Here is a 19452-nt window from a genome sequence, read left to right as displayed (position 1 = left end):
AACGCGTCATAACATAAATATCATATAATAAGCGAGAGAGAGAGAGAGAGAGAGAAAGAGAGAGAGAGAGAACTTTAGCTGGCCAGGTATAGGCGATAGTCGAGGTATAAAAAAAGGAAAAGTTTTATTGTCAAAGCAAACGCATAAAGTTGCCTTAAAAGTTGAAGCCAAGAAACGGTTCGTCCTGCAGAGTCCTGCAGAGGCTATATTTAGACGCCAACCTGCCGTGCTCGTGCCTGAGCTTGGGCAAAAGTTTTTCTCGACAAAATTACAGTGCAACATTTTTAATGAAACTTTTCTGCTTTTAGACGTCGAGCGTCTAAATATGTAATATTTGTATGTATAAGAGCAGAAGGCGTTGCGCGCAGTCTTAATGAAAAGTCAGCGCTACGAAGCGCTACGTGCCTGCCAGGCAACCAGCCAAAAATAATATTAATAATGTGCCAAGCGGCAGCAGCAGGCACAGACGTTGGGAAGAGGGAAGAGGGGCCAGGCGTTAGTGTCTATAGCCTGCTACGTGCTGGCCAAGAATTGGCTGTCTCAATGTGCCTGAAGCTGAGCTATCATCCAAAAGCCCAAAGTGGACGATTGTTACTTTCTTTTTGAGCTCTTACAATTCTCACTTTTATCTTAAGCGCTGCCCCTTTTTATTTAGCTTGTGGGTTAGTCGCTGCTTTTGTGCTTATTTCCGGTCCAATTTCCCCAGAATTTCTTAGCGCTTGTGCCTTTCTTTCTTTTAAAACAAAAACAAACTCATCTATTCTGCTTGTTTAGCTTCTTACACTTTTTTTTACCGTTTGCCTAACTTATTGCAGGTGCGAAATTAAAGGTCCGTATTTCATTACTTTTGTACCCTGCGCTCGCAATGTAAATGTCGCAACAAGGGTGTAATTAAATAAGGCAAATGTTTGTTTCAATAGAAAGGAGATACCTTGAACCCTTTGTTGTAGTATATGTATATGTATATGTATATTATCCACTAACTGCCTGTCCATCTGATATATGCAGAAATTTCTGATAATGAGTTTAACTCCAGTTCCCTTTTGGTCCATGCACCTTCTACGAAATGAAAACTACAATATTGTAGGCTATTGCCCAATTAGACTTGCCAAGTGGCACTTTAAGGCATGCGTTTATTTTGGTTACATTTTTAGCTTTCCGTCTGTTAGAATTTTTGGTTTATTGTCATTAAGAAAGTAATTTTATTAATTTTTAAAGTATTATAATTTTAATACGAATAAACTTCCTCTAGCTTTCCGTTATCAGCATCATATTATCCCAATTGTTTTCAAAGTTCCCGTCTCTCTCCACTCTCACTTTAAGGCCCCCGCTTTTGTTTTGTTTTTCCTTATATTTTTTTGTGCCCCTTGCTAGCTGCGTGTGCGTTGAAAAACAACTCAAAACGTCAAAAGTTATAAATAATTTTCATATGTAAAAGTGATATGTTCAAAACATGTTGACAGCGCAACGCAGTCCGAGTCGAGTCCTGCGGCCGCATTGCTGTCCCAGTTTTCGTAATGCGCAAAAACTTCAAAGTAAACAAACAAACACATCACCAGGACCCGCATCCGCATCCACTGCCACGCCCCGTTGCCGGACAGGAGAGCACAGAAATTTATGTTGATTTGCACATGTTTATGTCCAGTTAGCGGCACCTGTAGGGACCGTCGGGGTAGGGGGCAGAGGTCAGAGGCGAGGGCTCGTTGCTTGTTTTGCTGTATGTTTTTGGCAAGCCAAGCACAAAGCGCAGGGAAAACAAAAAAAAGAAGGGAAAAAGAAAAGCATTTTGTATGAAATTTGTATGGCAACGTTGCCAGGAAAACAATTGCGAAAAGTAGTTTTCCAAGTGCTGCTCCGACACGTAGCTGGGCGAATGTTTACCACGGGAAATTCAACTAATGTGCGCTTAACACACACGCATACACTGACATTCGACTTATTGGCGCATTAAAAATGCAAAAGCCATTGGCCGAAAATAAATTCAAAACGCATCCCATTTCATATAAATGGCCAGCGCTCGGCCCCCCTCTGCCAACCCAACTAATTTAAATTATTGAGCGGCTGATTGCAGTCGACTGGTTTGGGTGGTGCTTGTTTTCATTGATTGGTGGCTCATATAGCCCGACCGCAGCTGACGCAAATGACCACAAAGTGGCGTCGGCGGCGGCGGGGGAGTCGGTGGCTCAAGACGTTGGCGACGATGGCGCCCCACGATAATCATCATTAAATCAACGACAGGACCTAAAATTATAGCCATTAAAGTTATAAATAAAACGCACAAGCCGCTGGTCGGGCCTCCATTTTTGTGGGCGTGGCTAAGCTTGTCGTCGCTCTCTCTCCCTCTGTTCGCCTTCTGTAATTTTTTTGATTTTGAAAATAGAACATGGCAAGTGCTCTGAAAAATCGCATGCGCAAATTGAATTAGCAACTGCTTCCAACTTAAAATCATATCGTTTGGAATACTAGAAGAAATACCCAGTTGCATTGCTGGCGAGTGTTTAACTTGGGTATACCCTGTACTCTTTGAAAAAAAAAAAAAAGTTAAAAAGTAGCACAAGTATCGACCTCTCAGAGGACAGTATGTTGAAATTGCCCTTGAGCATGTGCCTAAATATTCCATTTAACAATTGTTGTTAGGTTTTACTTAAAGTCTTTATTATTAATGATTGTTTACCAGGGCTCACTCCTCTATAAAGGAGCAATCATGTTTATTAAAGGTAGATTTATTTTTAAAATAATAAAATATTAAAATATATAATATATGTAATTAAAGAATATATTAAAATAGGTAATAAGACTACTCAACACTAATATTTGACCCATTCTTTAAATCTCAAAAATATTCACAATTTTCTGTGTTGTTTTTTTCTTTATTATATATAGTTACATATTTTCTTAAATATTATTATTTATTTCCCAGTGTTCACGATGTTCACTAATTTTTCAAATAAAAATACTAAAACATAATATTTTTTACAGTATTCTAAATTATTTTTTTTTTCATGTCTGCCCACTATTTATTTTATTTTTATTTTTTGGTGTTCACTTCTATTGCTATACAAAATATATATTATTTTTTTTTAATAAGTAGCGAAGTTTTGTACTCGCAAAAAGTCTCAAATACTATTATTCAAATTATTTATTGCTTTGAATCTATTTATTAAATTTTATTAGCCAGTGTTCACTACTATTATCAACTGTCAACCGTGTTTCCTTTCTTTATTTTTTTGCATTATTACGACAAGGTAGACATTATTATTTTGAATTTGAAAATTCGAACAATATTCACATTCATACAATTTAACGCTCTGTGGTGTTTATTATGGTAAGGCGATATTATTGTTGTAATGTTTTTTGTCGACCAAGCTTCTATGCGATTAAGCTGATTATGTCTAGGGTCTTGCTTTTAGATCTATTTAATGCATCTCTCTTGGCTTCTCTCTCTTTCTGCAAACAATTGTTAATTTTGTTAATTTTCATGAGACTGTGACGCAGTGGCCATTGGCCAATATTTGCCTAGGCGTCGCGTAGTTTTGCGCTTGATTACATTTTTTTTGCGCTTGATGGAGCGCATACCACCCCCCGTAACACTCAGCCGCCCGCGCTGGCCAACAGTCTGTGCCCATAGGGTTTGCTGACGTCAGAGCGGGCACGGCAGCAACGACTTTGAGAAAGGCCTTGAGCCGGCCAGCGGTACAAAACGGTTTTAGACATACGAATCGAAATTGGAATACCAATTCGTATAGGGTAGGCAATTAGCAATCGCTTGACTGTGAAATTAATAACAATTTGTGGGCAGCACTCAAGAGCACCACCAGCAGCAGCAGCAGCAGCAGTGGCAGCAGCGTCATTTTAACACCCGGCTGCACTCGAAAAACGAGCAGCTAAGCAATTAGTAAATTACCAGATCCATACAATTTGAAAGTGTATCAAACTAATTGTGGTCGCTGCTATGGTGAAAGTACTTACAGGTCGTCAACATCGATCGTTGACGCCTGTAAAAGGCAGCTACAATTTAAAGCTTATATTTTTGGAATCATTACATTTAATGCTTGTAGCCTCCATATATATATTTTTTTGAAACAATCTAAGATCTGATAATCAGCTTTATGGCTGCTTTATATTGTTATATACTTGCTTCATATAGCTACATACTACAACAAAAATAATAAACATGTAATTATCTAAGTTAAATACTTCTTACAAGTATTTTAGGGCTGCTTACATGCTATTTGCTATTCGGTAAAATGCAACTTGGCCATTGCTATCGTCGTGTTCTTTATTAAGTAGTTAATTTATGGCCGACAGAGCTCCAATTATGTCATTAACGTGCTCGCTGTGCCCGTCAACTGGACTTATTTGCATGGTTGCCTGCTTGCAGCCGTTGTCCTTATACATTTCTACTTTGTTGTGCTTCTACTGCCTGTAAGTTTATCTTATCAGCAGTGATTAGATGCTCTGTTTGCGTGATTGCTGAGTAACTTGAGGTTTATACATATGTATACAGAGGAACAGAGAGAGCGACATATAGAGAAAGAGAGAGATAGAAAGAGAGGCACACAGTGAGGGAATTACAAATTGACGCTAAGCGGATTGCATTGATTTGTGTAAGCGATTCAAAAGCATTATGTCTGGAATGTGCTTTTTAATCTGTTTATGTAGATAGGCAGATACATAGAAACTATGTATGTATCTATATAAACTTATGTTTTAGTATACATTAGTTTAGATTTGTTTCTCTGTCTTTCTGTTCGTCTTTAATAGATAAAAAACACTTGATTTTGCATTCGATATATTCCCTAAAGTTTTAGAAGAAATCTACATTTATAAGAATAAGATTTTAGAAGCATCGCGAGTTTGCAGATAAAGCTAAGAAAAGTTTTTTAAAACTTTAGATTGGTTGCATCGAAATCGATTAATATCGATTAAAAAGCATATTTTGACAATGTTAGCACAACTATGATTCGTGCAGAAAGTGTCTGCAGCTAGGAAGTCGCAGTAATGATACCTAATTCCATGTAAATCAAAATGTGTATAAGTTGAAAGAATTATAAATGTTAATATAAATAGCTTGTCATTTATTTAATGAAACAGTTTTTTTTTCTAAATTGTCTAAGACAATATTAAAAATGTTTTGGTCACTGAAAGATAGGCGGCATTTTCTGTTGCAGCTCCAACTTATCAGAATCAGCTAGGCTCATAAAGCGTGCCCCAAAAAGTAGGCAACATTTTCCGGCAGCTCATTGTCAGACCTCATAATGCCCCGTCTTTGTTGTTGTTTTTGCTGCGTTGGCAACGCATTAAACATCAATTAGCAGAGTTCAGTTTAATTAGAAACGAGCTGAATATAATTGAAAAAAAGAAAGCTCAACACGCTGTCATTTGGGGCCGCCGGACTCAATGTCAGTTGTTCGTGGTTTTGGGGGGCTGGTGGGGCTCAACAGGTGCTGCCAGGCTGAAATTGAAAAACGCCCCCGCTTACCACAGGAAAGAAAAAATTGAGCGCGTGGCAAAGTGGCAAGTGTTGCCACCAGTAGCGTACACACACCCACACAGCCACACACCCATACACCATACCTGCCGAAACATACCTCCGTAGGGGCAAAGCATCGACCCGCCGCTAAGCACACACCATACACCATACAACATACACCACGCGTACACACACACGACAAGCGGAAATGACGACGACGTTGCCTTCATTTTCATTGTTTAACGGAGGTTAAAGCTTGCTGCCAGCAACCGCAGACTTTGTTGTTGCTGCTGTTGTTGTTAGGCAAAGCGAAACGCAAATGAATGCCACATGACGCAGACAGAAAAATTTGAGCCTGGCTAAGCTTGAAAAAACATTAAAAAAATCAGCAAAAAATAAAAGCGAAAATGTCGCATACCAAAAAATGTGCCTGCGCTTTGTTTTTTACACATTTCCTTCGCTCATTTTGCCGTGACTTAATTGCTGCTGCCCTGCTCCCATCGCCAGATGAGTGTGTGTGTGCTTATGTGTGTTCATGTGTGTTTGTGTATGTTTGCTGCTCTGCTATACAAATCCGCGCTTTAGACGCTTTTCGACTTTTGTGCGCTGGGCCTTTTAAGCACCCAGCAGACAAATATGCTAAAAAACGGGGTATGCTAATAATGCCCAAATGTGTGCGGCAGGCACAAAGGGGCGTGGCACCCACATCTTGTAGACTACAACAAAAATATATATGTGAAGCTCTAACTTCTTCAAAGTAAATCTAATAGCTTTGCATTATTTATGTTTAACAGAAAACTGAGCCAAAGACTCAAAGTATTTTTTGTTGAAATAAATATCGGTTTCTAACGATATTAATCGATATCGATACACATATTGTTGATGTTCCCTTAGAGCATTTTGAAGTCTTGCCATGTTAATAAAACCTTCTAGCTATGCATTATTTATTCTATAAATGAAAGCTGAGCCAAAGCCTTACAATTTTTTTTGTTAGTATAAAAATCGATTGCTAACTAAATTAATCAATATTGACTTATAGATTGTTGATGTTCAGTTATTGCATTTTTAAAGATTTGTTTTAACTAAAATTTGTATATTTTGGTATTTAATTTTATTACAACTATTTTTGTAGGATATCTAAAAGTTGTTCACTTTTTTGCTTAATTATTGCTGTGGCTCTTTTTTATTTTTAAATTGTCGTGTTGCTTTGTCGCATTTTAATCTGCGCATAGCACGCGATTACCGCCGCACCCCCTCGACGACCCCGCGCTGCCACAACACAATCCTCCGGTAGCGCTAAAGTATGTAAGAATTCCGGCAACAGTCAAGCAACAGCCTTTCCTAAATGAACTCATGTGTGTGTGTGTGTGTGTGTGTGTGTTCTCTGTAAGTGTGTGTGTGTATGTCCTCTGTGAGTGTGCGTGTGTGTGTTTGCATTGTCGCTGACTAAACGCGATTTACATGCAAATGCGACGCCGCCTTTTGCTGCCTTTTTTCGGTTTTTGTCGCACACAAAAATAAGTTTCTTTGCTTTATTTTTACACCCCGCCAATTATAAATAATGTGTGTGTGTGTGTGCTGTGTGTGTGTATTGTGTGCATGTTTGTTTGGCACTATTTTTAGCTGTTGTTCAAATTAAAATAAATGCAACAATGGCAAGTTAATTTGATTGTGCGACGTTGCCCGACATTCTATATATGTGTACATATAAATAAATGTATATATATTTTTTTGCTAACCATTTTTAATGGAACTTTTGTCGTTGTCGCCTGCCATTTTCTCTCTTTTCATTTTTTTTTTGTATAAAATGCAATTTAAATGCAAACTAGACTTTGACACGTTTTTTGCGGGTTTTTTTTTGCTACTTCATTGTATTTTTAGTTAATGTGCGTTTAATGTATGCAAAGAAATTGGTTGCATAAAAGGCGGGCCGCAGTGCAAAATGAATCATTTGAATGTTAATTGAGATACAAAAAGTGGGCGTGCAATAGTGCAGCATCGCACAAATTAAAGAAATGCCAGCTTGAATTTAATAATAAATTGAATAAATACGAGGAATGATTAGCTAACCATCAAAAATACTATTCGAAAGTTAACAAAACTTTAAATATAAATCGATAGAGATTTCTTTTGATGATTGGTTAAAAACTTAAAATTTGTAACACTAAAATGCAGCAATTAAAAGCATAACAAGCTATCAACTTTATGAAGCCACTTCTGATCAATTTAAAATCATTCACACGATCCTTCAAGGTATTAATTCTAGAGTGGGGAATCCCGAACTTGACTGAAGTGCTCTCGTCAAAGCAATTTACGACTATCATATTTGAGCCCAAGCACCCGCTTAGAAACTTTAATGAAAGCACTCAGCAGCGTTCAAATTGAATACCAAGGACCGCATTAGTTGAGTTCCAGTCTGACAAGTTAAGTGGACGCCCACCCGATGGGGCAGCATAAGGCTCAGATTTCAATTATGGCAACCAGGCGAATAACTAGAGAACAAAAGATGAGGAAAATACAAAAACAGTAAACAAAGAAAAATAATAATTAAGCGCATAAAATGTAGCGCAAGTTTTATTGCGGTTCGAATTTCAGACGATAAAAATGAAAATGAAAATTACCAGCAAATGCCAAGGAGCCAAGCTGGGCAAAAGAGCGTGACATTTGTGGCCATGGCGAACCGCATACTAATAAAGATTTCTGTCCGCAATTCCAGCAACACGAGCGGAATCTATGCATTCTAACAGTTGAAACAACGCCCGGCTCTAGGCAATGGCTGGTAGATATCAGTTTTAGCGTGGCCTGTTTGTAAAGCACTTTGCGCATGTTCGGGCTGGGGTTGGGGCTCGGGTTCAGGTCAAGCAAATGCCTTAAGACAGCTCCACAATCAAGCCAGAATGAAGCTAACCTCTTGCTGGCCCTTTGTAGTTGTTGCTTGTGTTTGGCTCAAGCGGCTGATAAAAATATTTACCCAGTTGTCCCCTCACTTCACCTTCTTCGCCCGCTCTCTCCTTTCGCAGTACGTGAGGCGTGTTTCAGAGCAGGTCGCAAATGAGCGCAGCTCGTCGCTGCCCCTCCCCCGCCGCACTCGCTGTTGCTGCGTGCGCTGCCTGCGCAAAAAGGTAAACACATAAAAATTTGTTGCTGCGGCCTCACACAATCGCAAAGATGTGGTAGAGGCGCAGGCACAGTGGTCAGCTCTACTAGAAACTAATCTATAGTTAAATAATGATTGCATTTCCAAAATTTTTAAGATTTGAACTATTCCGATTTCTATATTAAAAATTTTAAAAAATTTTATTTAAAACAGAACAGTTTTCTCAATTATTATTACAACTATGGTGAGAAATGAATATCTGTAAATTACTTAAAAAAAAAAAACCTCACTGTGAATTCTATTGACCTCAAGTTTTTTATATACTCGCATAGTTAATGCAACAAAACTTATTTCCAGCTGGAGTCGTATAAAAACAGTTTTCACATTAAAATCAGTTTTTATTGTACACATAATATTCTTCTAAGTTGGCTAAGCAACTTTAGGCCACTGTGCTCAAGCGGCTCGAGGGGTCAGGTGGACGAGGTCACAACAAACAGACACTAAAAGTCCCAACAAATACAAATGAAAGAGTCGGCAAGAAAGATTGAGCGAGATGGCGTGCGCGGGCAGAGTGTTAAATAGAGACGAGTAAGAGCAATGCGCTCTCTCTCGCTCTCTATCTCCCTATCCCTCTCTCTCGTTCCTAACGTTTTGTTGTCATTTGCAGTATGCGGCCTGAAAGTATGCTACATTAAAATTTTACTGTGTCAATTGTGTGTGCTTTCGTGCGCATGTGTGTGTGTGGCAGTCACGTACCAGGTAAAAATGGCGTGCTAAATATGTATGCATGTATGTATGTATGTATGTATGTATGTGGTGTGCCTTGTAATTGGCGTTTAAGTCTTTGACGTCAAACCAAAATAATAATCGTTCGCACTTTTGTTTGCCATACAGCCTCACCCCTCGATCCTCTTTTGTTCTGCGTCTTACTTATTTTTTCTTGTTGTCTTCTTTACCAATACATGCAGATGTATGTCAGAGCAGTAAGCATACGATAATGTGTACTAACAGCTTAACGCACGCCCCCTATGTTTCCTTTGACCTTTAAGCGAGCAATTAAAATAATTAGAACAACAATTCGCAATTGACACAAAAACATTAAACAGACAACACAAAAACAACAAAAAGCGGATGGGAATGATAGAAATTCTTTTAGCTAGATTATAAACGTTTTCCCTCAGCACATCATTAATTTATATAGACAAAATATGAAGAACAAAAAAAACTGAAACTTGTTTGACGCTCCTGTCTGGCTGAAACACAGTGCCCCCAGGGCTGTGTTGCCAAGTTCATTATAAATGTATCTAGAATGTGGCAGCATTTTAAATTAATTACAATAGAACGAGCAGAGCTTTAAAGTTTTTACAAAATTATAAAAACAAAAAATTAACTCTCAAAGATTACAAGCTTGTTAGCTTATGCAGTTCATTTTGAATTAAATAAAAACAAGCGTGCGCTAGTCGGGATGCCCGACAAGGGGATGCCCTGAACCAAATACAGTGTATAAAAAGCACTTCAAGCACTTTTAATTCATCTCTAGAGCTCCTACTTTTTACTTAGTGTCAAATTAGAGTAAAAAGAAAACTTTCTGCTGCTTTCCCGAACAAATTCCCCTGCATTTCTTTTACTCATTCAAAAATGTGGGCTGTTTTAACTTATTTGGCTGGTCAGTGAATTTTCGGCGTCATTTTCATGTGTAAGCAAAGTTTTTAATGGCTTTCACTTTTGGACTCGAACGCGCTTTTAACGCTTTTTAATTGCCAATTAAGAAGTTTCCACACGCTTTTAAGATTTATGCATGCGAAATGCCTTACTGTCCCATCGATTGATTCTTGGCGGCCAAAATGGGATCCAACAGGATGACAAGGACGCAGCGTAACGCGGCCATTTTGTTCAGCAAAAGCAAAAGCTAAAGCCAGAAACCAGCACGCGTTAACAAAATCATTTAATTTGGCACAAGAAAAAAAATGAGAGAAAAACGCACCGAAACAAAAATATGAGTTTTTATTACACTCGAAGCGCAAGAACGAGCAGCAGCAGTAGCAGAAGCTGAGGCAGCAGAGGGAGGACAAACAGCGAAAACGTAAGGCACATTTTCGCATGCTTTATATGCGTGCTAAAAATAGAATATGCCTGCCAAGGGGCACACCCAAAAAGCAGCTGAAGTAGCTGAGCAGCTCGTGAGCTGGCAACTGGGTAGAGTGGTCGTTGCGCGGAGAGAAAAGAGTGGATGGGGGAGTAGTGGAGTGGAGTGAGAGGGAGAGGGAGAGAGAGATTGAGAGGGAGAAAGAGAGAGAGAGCTGTGGCTCAAGACAAGACAAGACAAGTTTACAAATGTGTAAGCAGAAATTCCCAAAAGTTTCACTCAGACTCTCAGCGCCCGCCTGTGTGCGTGTGTGTATGTGTGTGTCTGAGCACAGACGAGGCATATCAAACTGTTGATGGTTTGTTGCTTCTTTATTTGCCTCGTTTTGTTTGTTGCTATATTTGGCCGTTTTGTCCTTGCCACTGCCACTGCCAAAGCCGTTGCCATTGTTATGCTTTGTCTTATGGCTGTCAGACGCGCTGCATATACATATATATATATATATATATATATTTATATATACATATTACAAACAGACGGAGAGTGTGTAAATGGTGTGAGTGCCATGTCGAGCCCTGGCCGCGCCTAAAAAGCTGCACATTGTTTGTGTGTGTGTGCGTGCGTGTCTGAGCGCTGTGTGTGTGCTCGCAATGTTGTTAGGGACCCGAGTTAATTAAAATATATAAGCATTGGCATTTCCTTGACTAAATTGTGAACTGTTGAAAGGCATTGGCACGCTTTTGGCCAGATTAGCCAAAGTGGGTCGCAAATTGGTCCTTTGAGTTTTTTTTTGCGTGTATTTGTGTGTATGCATATGTGTTGAGTGTTTGTAGCCAATCTTAATTTTATCTGTCAGTTGTTATTTTTGATTTTCGCTCTCTGTTTTTGTTTTTAGACCAGCTTCAAATGTCAAGGTCAATCGTGGCATTTTCATTAACTTCTATTAATAACGCACAAATTGGTTGAAACAGAATTTATAATATGCACAAATTAATTTCTGCTGAAAGCAAGTCAGCGGCCGTGGGCTGTCCACGTGTCGTATACTTGTTTAATTTCAAATAAGCAACCTTGTGACAAGCTGCCACAGTAATTGGCGGCAAGCGCCAACATTTATCAAATTGCAAATTGTAAATACAAATTTTAATATGTGGCCATCAGCATAAAACCTTTTCGACACAGACATAAAAAACTTGCTCGTCGTCACATAAAAAAATATGTTCGAAACGAGTTGGCTGTAAAACTATGAATGACTAAGCCTTGCTAACGGTTGCTGCTGCTGCATAATCTGCCAGCCAAGTTAACAAATGTCTTGGCCGTGTTGTCGACGAAAACCATTTGCCACAAGCCAAGGCAAGTTTTTTGTTTTTTGAAGTATACATTACAAAACAGAAAATTTTGCGTGCGTGTGGTGCATACTTAGCGAGTGTGCAGCAAGTGGACAGCCCCAATTTGCATATTAAGTGCTGCGGGACGAGCACATCAGCGCAGGCATTAAGTCCTTCGGTCCGGCAGCTGCTCATAAACAAGGGACGAGCTGCTGCTACACTAAGTATGTGCTCATATGTTGTGTGAGTGACAGTGTGCGTTTGGGTGTGTGCCTTTAAATTGGTCGATGAAATGCTCTATTAATGCCGGGTATATAAATTTAACCCATAAAGAGAAAAAGTTACTCAGCGAAAAGTAATATTTCTGTTTCTTGTTCGAAGGGATTGAAAATTTTTTCACTTATTCGCACAGGGATTCTGCTTAATCTACCTATATAAATAGCTGCTGTTTTTTTATGTACATTTTTTATATACATATACATATACATATACATATACATATACATATACATATACATATACATATACATATACATATACATATACATATACATATACATATACATATACATATAACAATAATTTTATATTAAAATAATTTTACAATTTGAGAATTCCTATTCACATATTCACAAAACTTAAGTAGTTGACACCGCGATAAGCCGAATTTTTATAAGCTTGTTTTATATATAACTTTATTTGCGATTTCAGAATTATTCTATAAATATTTGTTTATTAATTTTAATAGGTTTTATCTAGATCTTAAAAAAATCCTAATGAAACGCAATACATTTGACTTAACCTTTTCCATTAAGCTTGGCTGACTTATTTTCTCTCAGGGTCTCTTTCGTCGTGATACCCCAATGTTAGTTGTTGACAACCACAAGAAATTCAAATTTGCGGCATGCTGTTGTTGTTGTCGTCGATGTTCTTTGTTTGAGCTTTAGAAGCACAAACTAAAAGGTTTTCCATGTAGAACGCAGGCTCCTCAATACAGGCAATTGACTGCTGCAGGGCCAATCGCTGTCAGCGTGTGTGTTGGGTCTGTTTTTGTTTCCTGAGTTATAGGGAAATATGCACATATGTAATTTCAAATGGTGGGTCACACACACGCACACCCACACCCACAGAACGGATGATGTGACTTGTGAGTCTATCTGCAATTAGCTTGCAGGCAGTGTAGCTGAATGAAGAAGCATAAAAGAAGCCTGAACTTATTAAATTACAATAAATGCGATGTGGGTGCTACAAATACACACACACACACACGCTACACACGTAGTGGCTATTTCGTATCCGTTTCCCAATTCCGAGTATTTTACGTCTTATTCCGTAAACAAACGCATAATAAAAAAACAAGAAACTGGAATTTTCCATTAAATAACACAACAAATGTGGCTTTTAGCTCATGTATGTGGGGGTGTAGCTGTAAAAATTGGAAATATGTTAACATAATTGAAGCAAAATTCGGCCGACCAGCTGAGAACACAAAGGCCGTGCGATAAAAATGCTAAAATGCCAGCCAGAAGTCTTTCAAGAAGAATGCAGACAAATTATCATAGAATATATTCGAGCGGAAAATTTAATCAAAACCTCATTAGACGGCACCCCACGCGCCTGAGCTAGAGACTGCTCGATGGCAACACCTGGCAAAATTATGACAGCCAAGCAAAGCTGAGGGCCTACGTAAACGAAAAGGACGCGTTCACAAAACAGACCCGAACCCTCAATTTGTCGACAACACAAACGAAAAAAAAAAGAAGTCAAGAAAGGAAAATAAATTCAATTCAATTTTTGACATAGGACTAGGACAGCCAGCACATGGAATGTGTCACTGTAAATGGCCTTTGTTTGGGCCTCACAAAAGTGAAAGGGGTGTAGAGCATTCGGGGGGAAAGGGGTGATGTTTGGGCTATACGTAAATGAATGCCCATCAATTTTGCAGTTTTACCATTTATAAATTTGCAGAAAGCAGAAGGCTTTTGTTTTATGCATTTGTTCTATTTGTGGCTGAAATATACAGAAGCAGGCACTGTGTGCGAGTGTGTGTGTGTGGGTGGGTGCATTAGGATGCGAGTTTAATGTCCCAAGCAGCTAGCCAGCATCTAGTTTTTTTCTTGCCTTGTCTGTTTATGTGCGCCACATAAAACTATCAATTTATAGCTGCAAAACCGTTGCGCGCTGTTTCCTTTTGCTGGCGCTTCCTTTAACTTCCTGCAGACGACGCCCTCACACACACACACACACACACACACACACACACACACACACACACACTATCACACACACAGACACACGCGCGCATAGTGCATTGCGCGCTCTCGTTTCGTGGGTTTTGTTATTATTGTTGGCAGCATTTTAGGCGCCATGTCGACGAGACAACAGGCGTTTCAGCTTTGGCTTTGGCTTTGGCTCTTTGGCTTCTTTGGCTCTTTTGGCTCTGGGCATTGGGGAGTGGGCGAAAAAGGTTTTCTCGCTCGAACTTTGTTACAACATTTTTCGACTTATTTTTGCGGCGAACTCCGCTCATTCACAGGCAGCTGCGCTTTCTACTTGCATTACGTATACGTCATGGCGCACTCGCTCTCCCTCTCTCTATCTCTCTGACTGTCTCTGGTTCTCTTGCTCTTTTTCTCGCACAGTCGACAAAAATAGCAAATAGCATTTGCTTTTTAGCTGCAACACACACACAGCTACACTAGAACCTAACCTAACCTACACCATATCACCGCGCACTCAACACCTCACCCCCTCAGTATGATGCGCTGCTTAGCTGCGACTTGGCAACAGCCAAATCCTTTTTATGCTTTTGATTTTTTGACACTCGACGTGTTGTTGTTCTGGCGCTTGTTGTTTGTTTGTCATGGTTGTTGTTGCCGTTGTTGCTGCTGGTGCTGTTGTTGTTGTTGTTGATGTTTTTGAGTGTCTTAGTGTCAACATGCGTTGACTGTTTCAAGCTTATGTCCTGGCTTATGTGCCAGTTAGTAACAGGATGTAGCAACTTGGTACAGTTGTGTCTTATGCGTGTAAGTTGCTCTCCACGATCTGAACGTGATTTGCATGCAAGCATCTAGCTAAAGATTTATTGAACTTACCTCGCATATGGAATTCTGTCAAACTTCTTTTCCCAATTTGCATAAGCTGCAGCCATACTTATCGATAGAGTTTGTATTGCCTCTTAACTTGCAAAAGTTGCATAATATGATGCAATAAATAAGAAATACCTTAAGTGCTGCATTCCCTTGCAGCAGGCTCTGAGCTGGCAAAAAAGTTAAGGAACTGCCATTAAAGTGTCAGCTGCACCTCAGACATTTAGAGAAGTTAGGAGTATTATTAAACCAATCTACAAGGAATTGGGGATATATTGAAAGCTTCAACTTAAAATGCAACTGGATTGAACTTTTTAGACTATGGCTATGAAATGCACTCATGAATATTTCAGACTAAAGGCTCGTTATTCATTAACCTTTACCTTGTTTAATCTCACGTAGCTAATTACTCGTCAAAAAGTTTTGCCTTTTGTTTACAAGTTGTTATGTTTTACAAGTTGGTTTTTTGTTGAATAAAAAATTAGATTCAACCCCCTTCAAATTTTTTTTTGTAAATATTTTAATGATAAATAAATATTTTAATAAAATTGAGTTAATTATAACTGTAATTTTACATTTGCACCAAAAAATAAATATAAATTTTATTTACATTTCTTGAGAAACAATTACATTGTTATGTGTGCACGAATTGTTAACAAAGTCAGTTTTGACAACATTTTATTGCCTACCTGTAGGCGCAAGGCAACTGAAGTTTGCTTCGAATACCTGAACGAACGCTGCAAGCCAGCTGAGCTGCAATTGCAGCACAAATAAAAATACGAGGAAACTTGTGCGCGCTTATTTCGATTTATCGCACATGCCATGGGCGCCAGAGGTGTACGATGAGGAGGTGGTGGGGGAAGGGACGGAGGAGGGGGCAGTGGCAAACAAGCAAAAATCAATTTAAAGTTCAATAGCCTCGCTTGGCCCATAAGAAGAGAACTGAAAAAAAAGAGAAATAGAAAAACATGGCAAATAGAATGGGAAAGAGCGCGTCCAAATTTTAGCCATGTGACAAGTAGCAAGTTGTGCACCCACTCAAGCGCTTGCCACCCTCTCTGTCTCTCTACCTCTCTTACTCACAGTCCCTCTCTGGCTCTCTCTCTTTCTCTCTCTCTCTCTCTCTCTGCTATGCTCCATTGTTGTGTGTGTGTGTGTGTGTGTTGTGAGCTGCACAGTTATTTGTGTGTAAAATTAAGTTCAAAGTACAAAATGTGGGTTGTCGACAACTGCAATGGCTCGAATAGCTCGCCCTGCCTCGCCCCGCCTCTTCACGTTTTCACCCAACTGCAATGTAAATGGCGCAACAGCAATGCAGTCAGCATTATACTTACCACAAAAAATAATGCCCATAAAACTAATGGGCGGCGCACACAAAAATTGTTTTGGGTCAACTTTGCGTATACGCAATGCGCCTTAATTCATGCATATGCAAATGCTGTGCAGCAATTGCAATCGAGACATGCGAAATCAGCATAAATGTGAGCTCTTCGCCACGCGTGGGCTATATGGGCGTGGCATTTGACAGGGCAGCCAAACGTGCCCAAGTATCCATTGACGCAATTAAATGCGCTGGCGGCGACCGCGAAGCGCATTGATAAATGGCAATCGGCGACTCCGTTGGCGGCAACATTGTCATCGTCATCGTCATCATGATCATCATCATCATTATTATTCTCATCGTTTGGGGCTCTTCAAAATGCAAATGGCTCTTTGGCACGCCAGGGGCTTTCGGCTTATAGCGAACGCAACTCGCCCTCCCACACCCGCCTCTCTGCGCCCGGCACAATGTGCCTAACGAGGCGTTGGGCGTCTCAACTTTTTGCACCTGCCTCTCATCAATTGATTTCATGCTGACAGCAGACAACTGAGAACATGATGCCGACTTCATTTGGCAGACATACAAAATAACAACAAGACAGCTGGGCAACTAGCAGCGGGTTGCGCCACCTTCTTGGCGGGCGTGGGCTTCGGGGAGAGGGGCGGTCTGCTTAACAATTGAGTGTCAAGTTGCCCGCATTGCTTATGCACTTTTTTGCAGCTGCTGTCGTTGTCGCCGCTGTTGCTGCTGCTGCTGCTGCTGTTGTTGCTGTTTTTGTAATGCGCATTAATGTGCTGCAAGGTGATTCAGCAAATATGCAACTGCTAATGGGGAGTCGCAATATCTTACCGACAACTTGAGTACAACTCGGGACTTGCGGCTGACAAGTGTTGAAGGGCAGGCACTTAGTTTGCATTGTTGTGCTTATGGCTGTATATGTCTGTGTGTGTCAGGCACTTGTGCAGGGCCACATTAATGAATGGGCGTGTTGTAAACTACAGCTGTCATGACTGGTGTGTAAAAGTGTTGCCTACTTTTCCGGGCGTGTGAATGAAATATGCAAACGCAGCAAATATTTCAACTGCCAGCTTTCGTATGAAGAATGAAAATGATGAAAATGATTAAGAATGAAGTTATAGATCAAAGCAGAAGAGACTGAGAGTTTATAAGCTCGCCTGTAACTATAAAAGGCTCAAATAGGTAGAAATTGAATTAACACATATTATATTTGCACAATATTACCAGATCTGTGCAATTTATATTAATTCCAAGAATACTTTTGTAACACCAATTACTCGTTAAATGCTCAATGAACAACATTGAAGTTAATCTGATTACAAATAGCATAAATAAAACAATTAAATGAGCTTTTTTAATAATCTGATCAAGAAGCAAACCTGAAAAAGCAGCAATAATATTAAATGCGAATGATTGCCAGGCTCCAATTAACGTTTGTTCAACTGAACAAAAAAAAAAGCCTGCTAAATGCTTATCAAATGAATATGCTGTTAACATCATCAAAAACAGCACACAAAAAATATTACTGAGCGGCAATGAATGAATTTCATTTGGTAAAATTGTAAATGGGAAACACAACAATGTGCCAACAATCCATGTGTCTGCACACTTTGGGCAAAAAGTGCAGTAAAATTTTTTCCAATCGCTGCTACAAAAATAGTGCAGCTAAATTGCAAAAACTGGCGTGGAAAAAAACTAGAGGGGTCGTTGGTAAGGGGTAGGGTGGCTGGGTTATAAGGAGGCAGAGGTAAACCTATATGGGAAACTTCAACAAATCTCAATACGCAAACATGTAGCCAGGAGCAACAATGGCAAGAGTGGCAACAAAAACAACATGCACACACATATGTGTGTGCGCGACGTGTATGTGTGAGTGCGTGCGTATGTGTGTGGCAGAATGGCTGAAACTAAACCGGAGGCGCCAACATGTCCTACAAGTGATTTATTTTTATGTATTTGTTTGTAGAGAGCAAAAAAAAAACACCGTCGAGAAAATGCCACAAAAAATAAAGTTTTCCTTGTTGTTGCTGTTATTGCTGCTGCGTCGATGCAAGCGTAGCCTGGCTCGCCTATCCTGTAAACGGCAATGGGTATCCTGCGAGCACAGAATGTAGTAAAGTAGCAAGCGTGCAACTATTTATAACAGCGTGAGCCGCTAAGCGGCATCATCGACAGGGGGTATAAGAGGAGGATACACAAACAAAATGTCGAAAACAGAAAGAGAGCGGGAGAGAAAGAGAGAGAGAGAGAGGGTGGGGGCGGGCAAACGGTATAGCATACTTTTATGCGGGTGTCGTTGCAACTTGCAACATTTAGACGCAAATCATGGCGGACATTAGCGTGCGCAAAGTTTTGCCTCGCAAGTTGAACGATTTATGTGGAAAGTTGTTACCTGAGCAGCGTGTAGGAGGGTAGGGTCAGGGTAGCTGCCGCAACATTATGAATAAAACTATTTTGACTAACTGTGCAACCTGTTTCATTTCGTGTTTATATGTTTGTTGTGCCTTTGCAGAGTGCCCCACCGCAATGGATGGCATGGAGCGCTTCGCATGCCCCACACCGGATCTGCAGGGACGCTATCGTTGCATAGATGATCATGTGCTATGCGATGGCTTCATCGATTGCCCGGAGGGCGAGGATGAGGACCGAAGATCCTGCATGTTCTACAAGACGGTAAGCACAACAGATCCCAAACCCCGTCTATCTCCAAAAATGTTCTCAAATAACGCTCTTTCTGGTTGGACTTTTTTTTCTCAATTCCAGACGAAAGCTCATTTGGATGTGTTAGCGGATGCGTTACTACGCTGGGCGCGGGGGCGTTAAGTCCGAACAATACCAGCACACGAAGACACCTTGATAAACACACATACACACACACACTTGATTAAAAAAAAACACACATAGAGAACCCACTTTAAAAATAAATTACAATTAGTTTTATGCTAAATATTTAACATTAATCGTGCAAACCTATTAAGTTTAAACATGGACAGGCACAACACTCACACACACACGCACACACACACACAAACACACACACACA

General features: G+C 39.9%; 1 protein-coding gene across 1 annotated transcript in view; it reads left to right on the top strand.

Moving 5' to 3' along the window:
• The window catches only part of LOC115757854, a 37258-nt gene extending 18026 nt beyond the window's left edge, over positions 1-19232 (top strand). The window contains exons 3-4 of the mRNA XM_030698290.1: positions 18922-19082; positions 19173-19232. Coding sequence (XP_030554150.1) covers positions 18922-19082; positions 19173-19232 — 221 coding nt within the window. The remainder of the gene's footprint in view (positions 1-18921; positions 19083-19172) is intronic.
• Positions 19233-19452: the final 220 nt, after the last annotated feature.

This window comes from Drosophila novamexicana, unplaced genomic scaffold (genome assembly GCF_003285875.2).
Source record: "Drosophila novamexicana strain 15010-1031.04,08,12 unplaced genomic scaffold, DnovRS2.1 tig00000121-arrow-pilon, whole genome shotgun sequence".
NCBI lineage: Eukaryota > Metazoa > Arthropoda > Insecta > Diptera > Drosophilidae > Drosophila > Drosophila novamexicana.
Note: the sequence above shows the minus strand (reverse complement) of the source record. Positions and strands in the feature narration are given on the sequence as shown.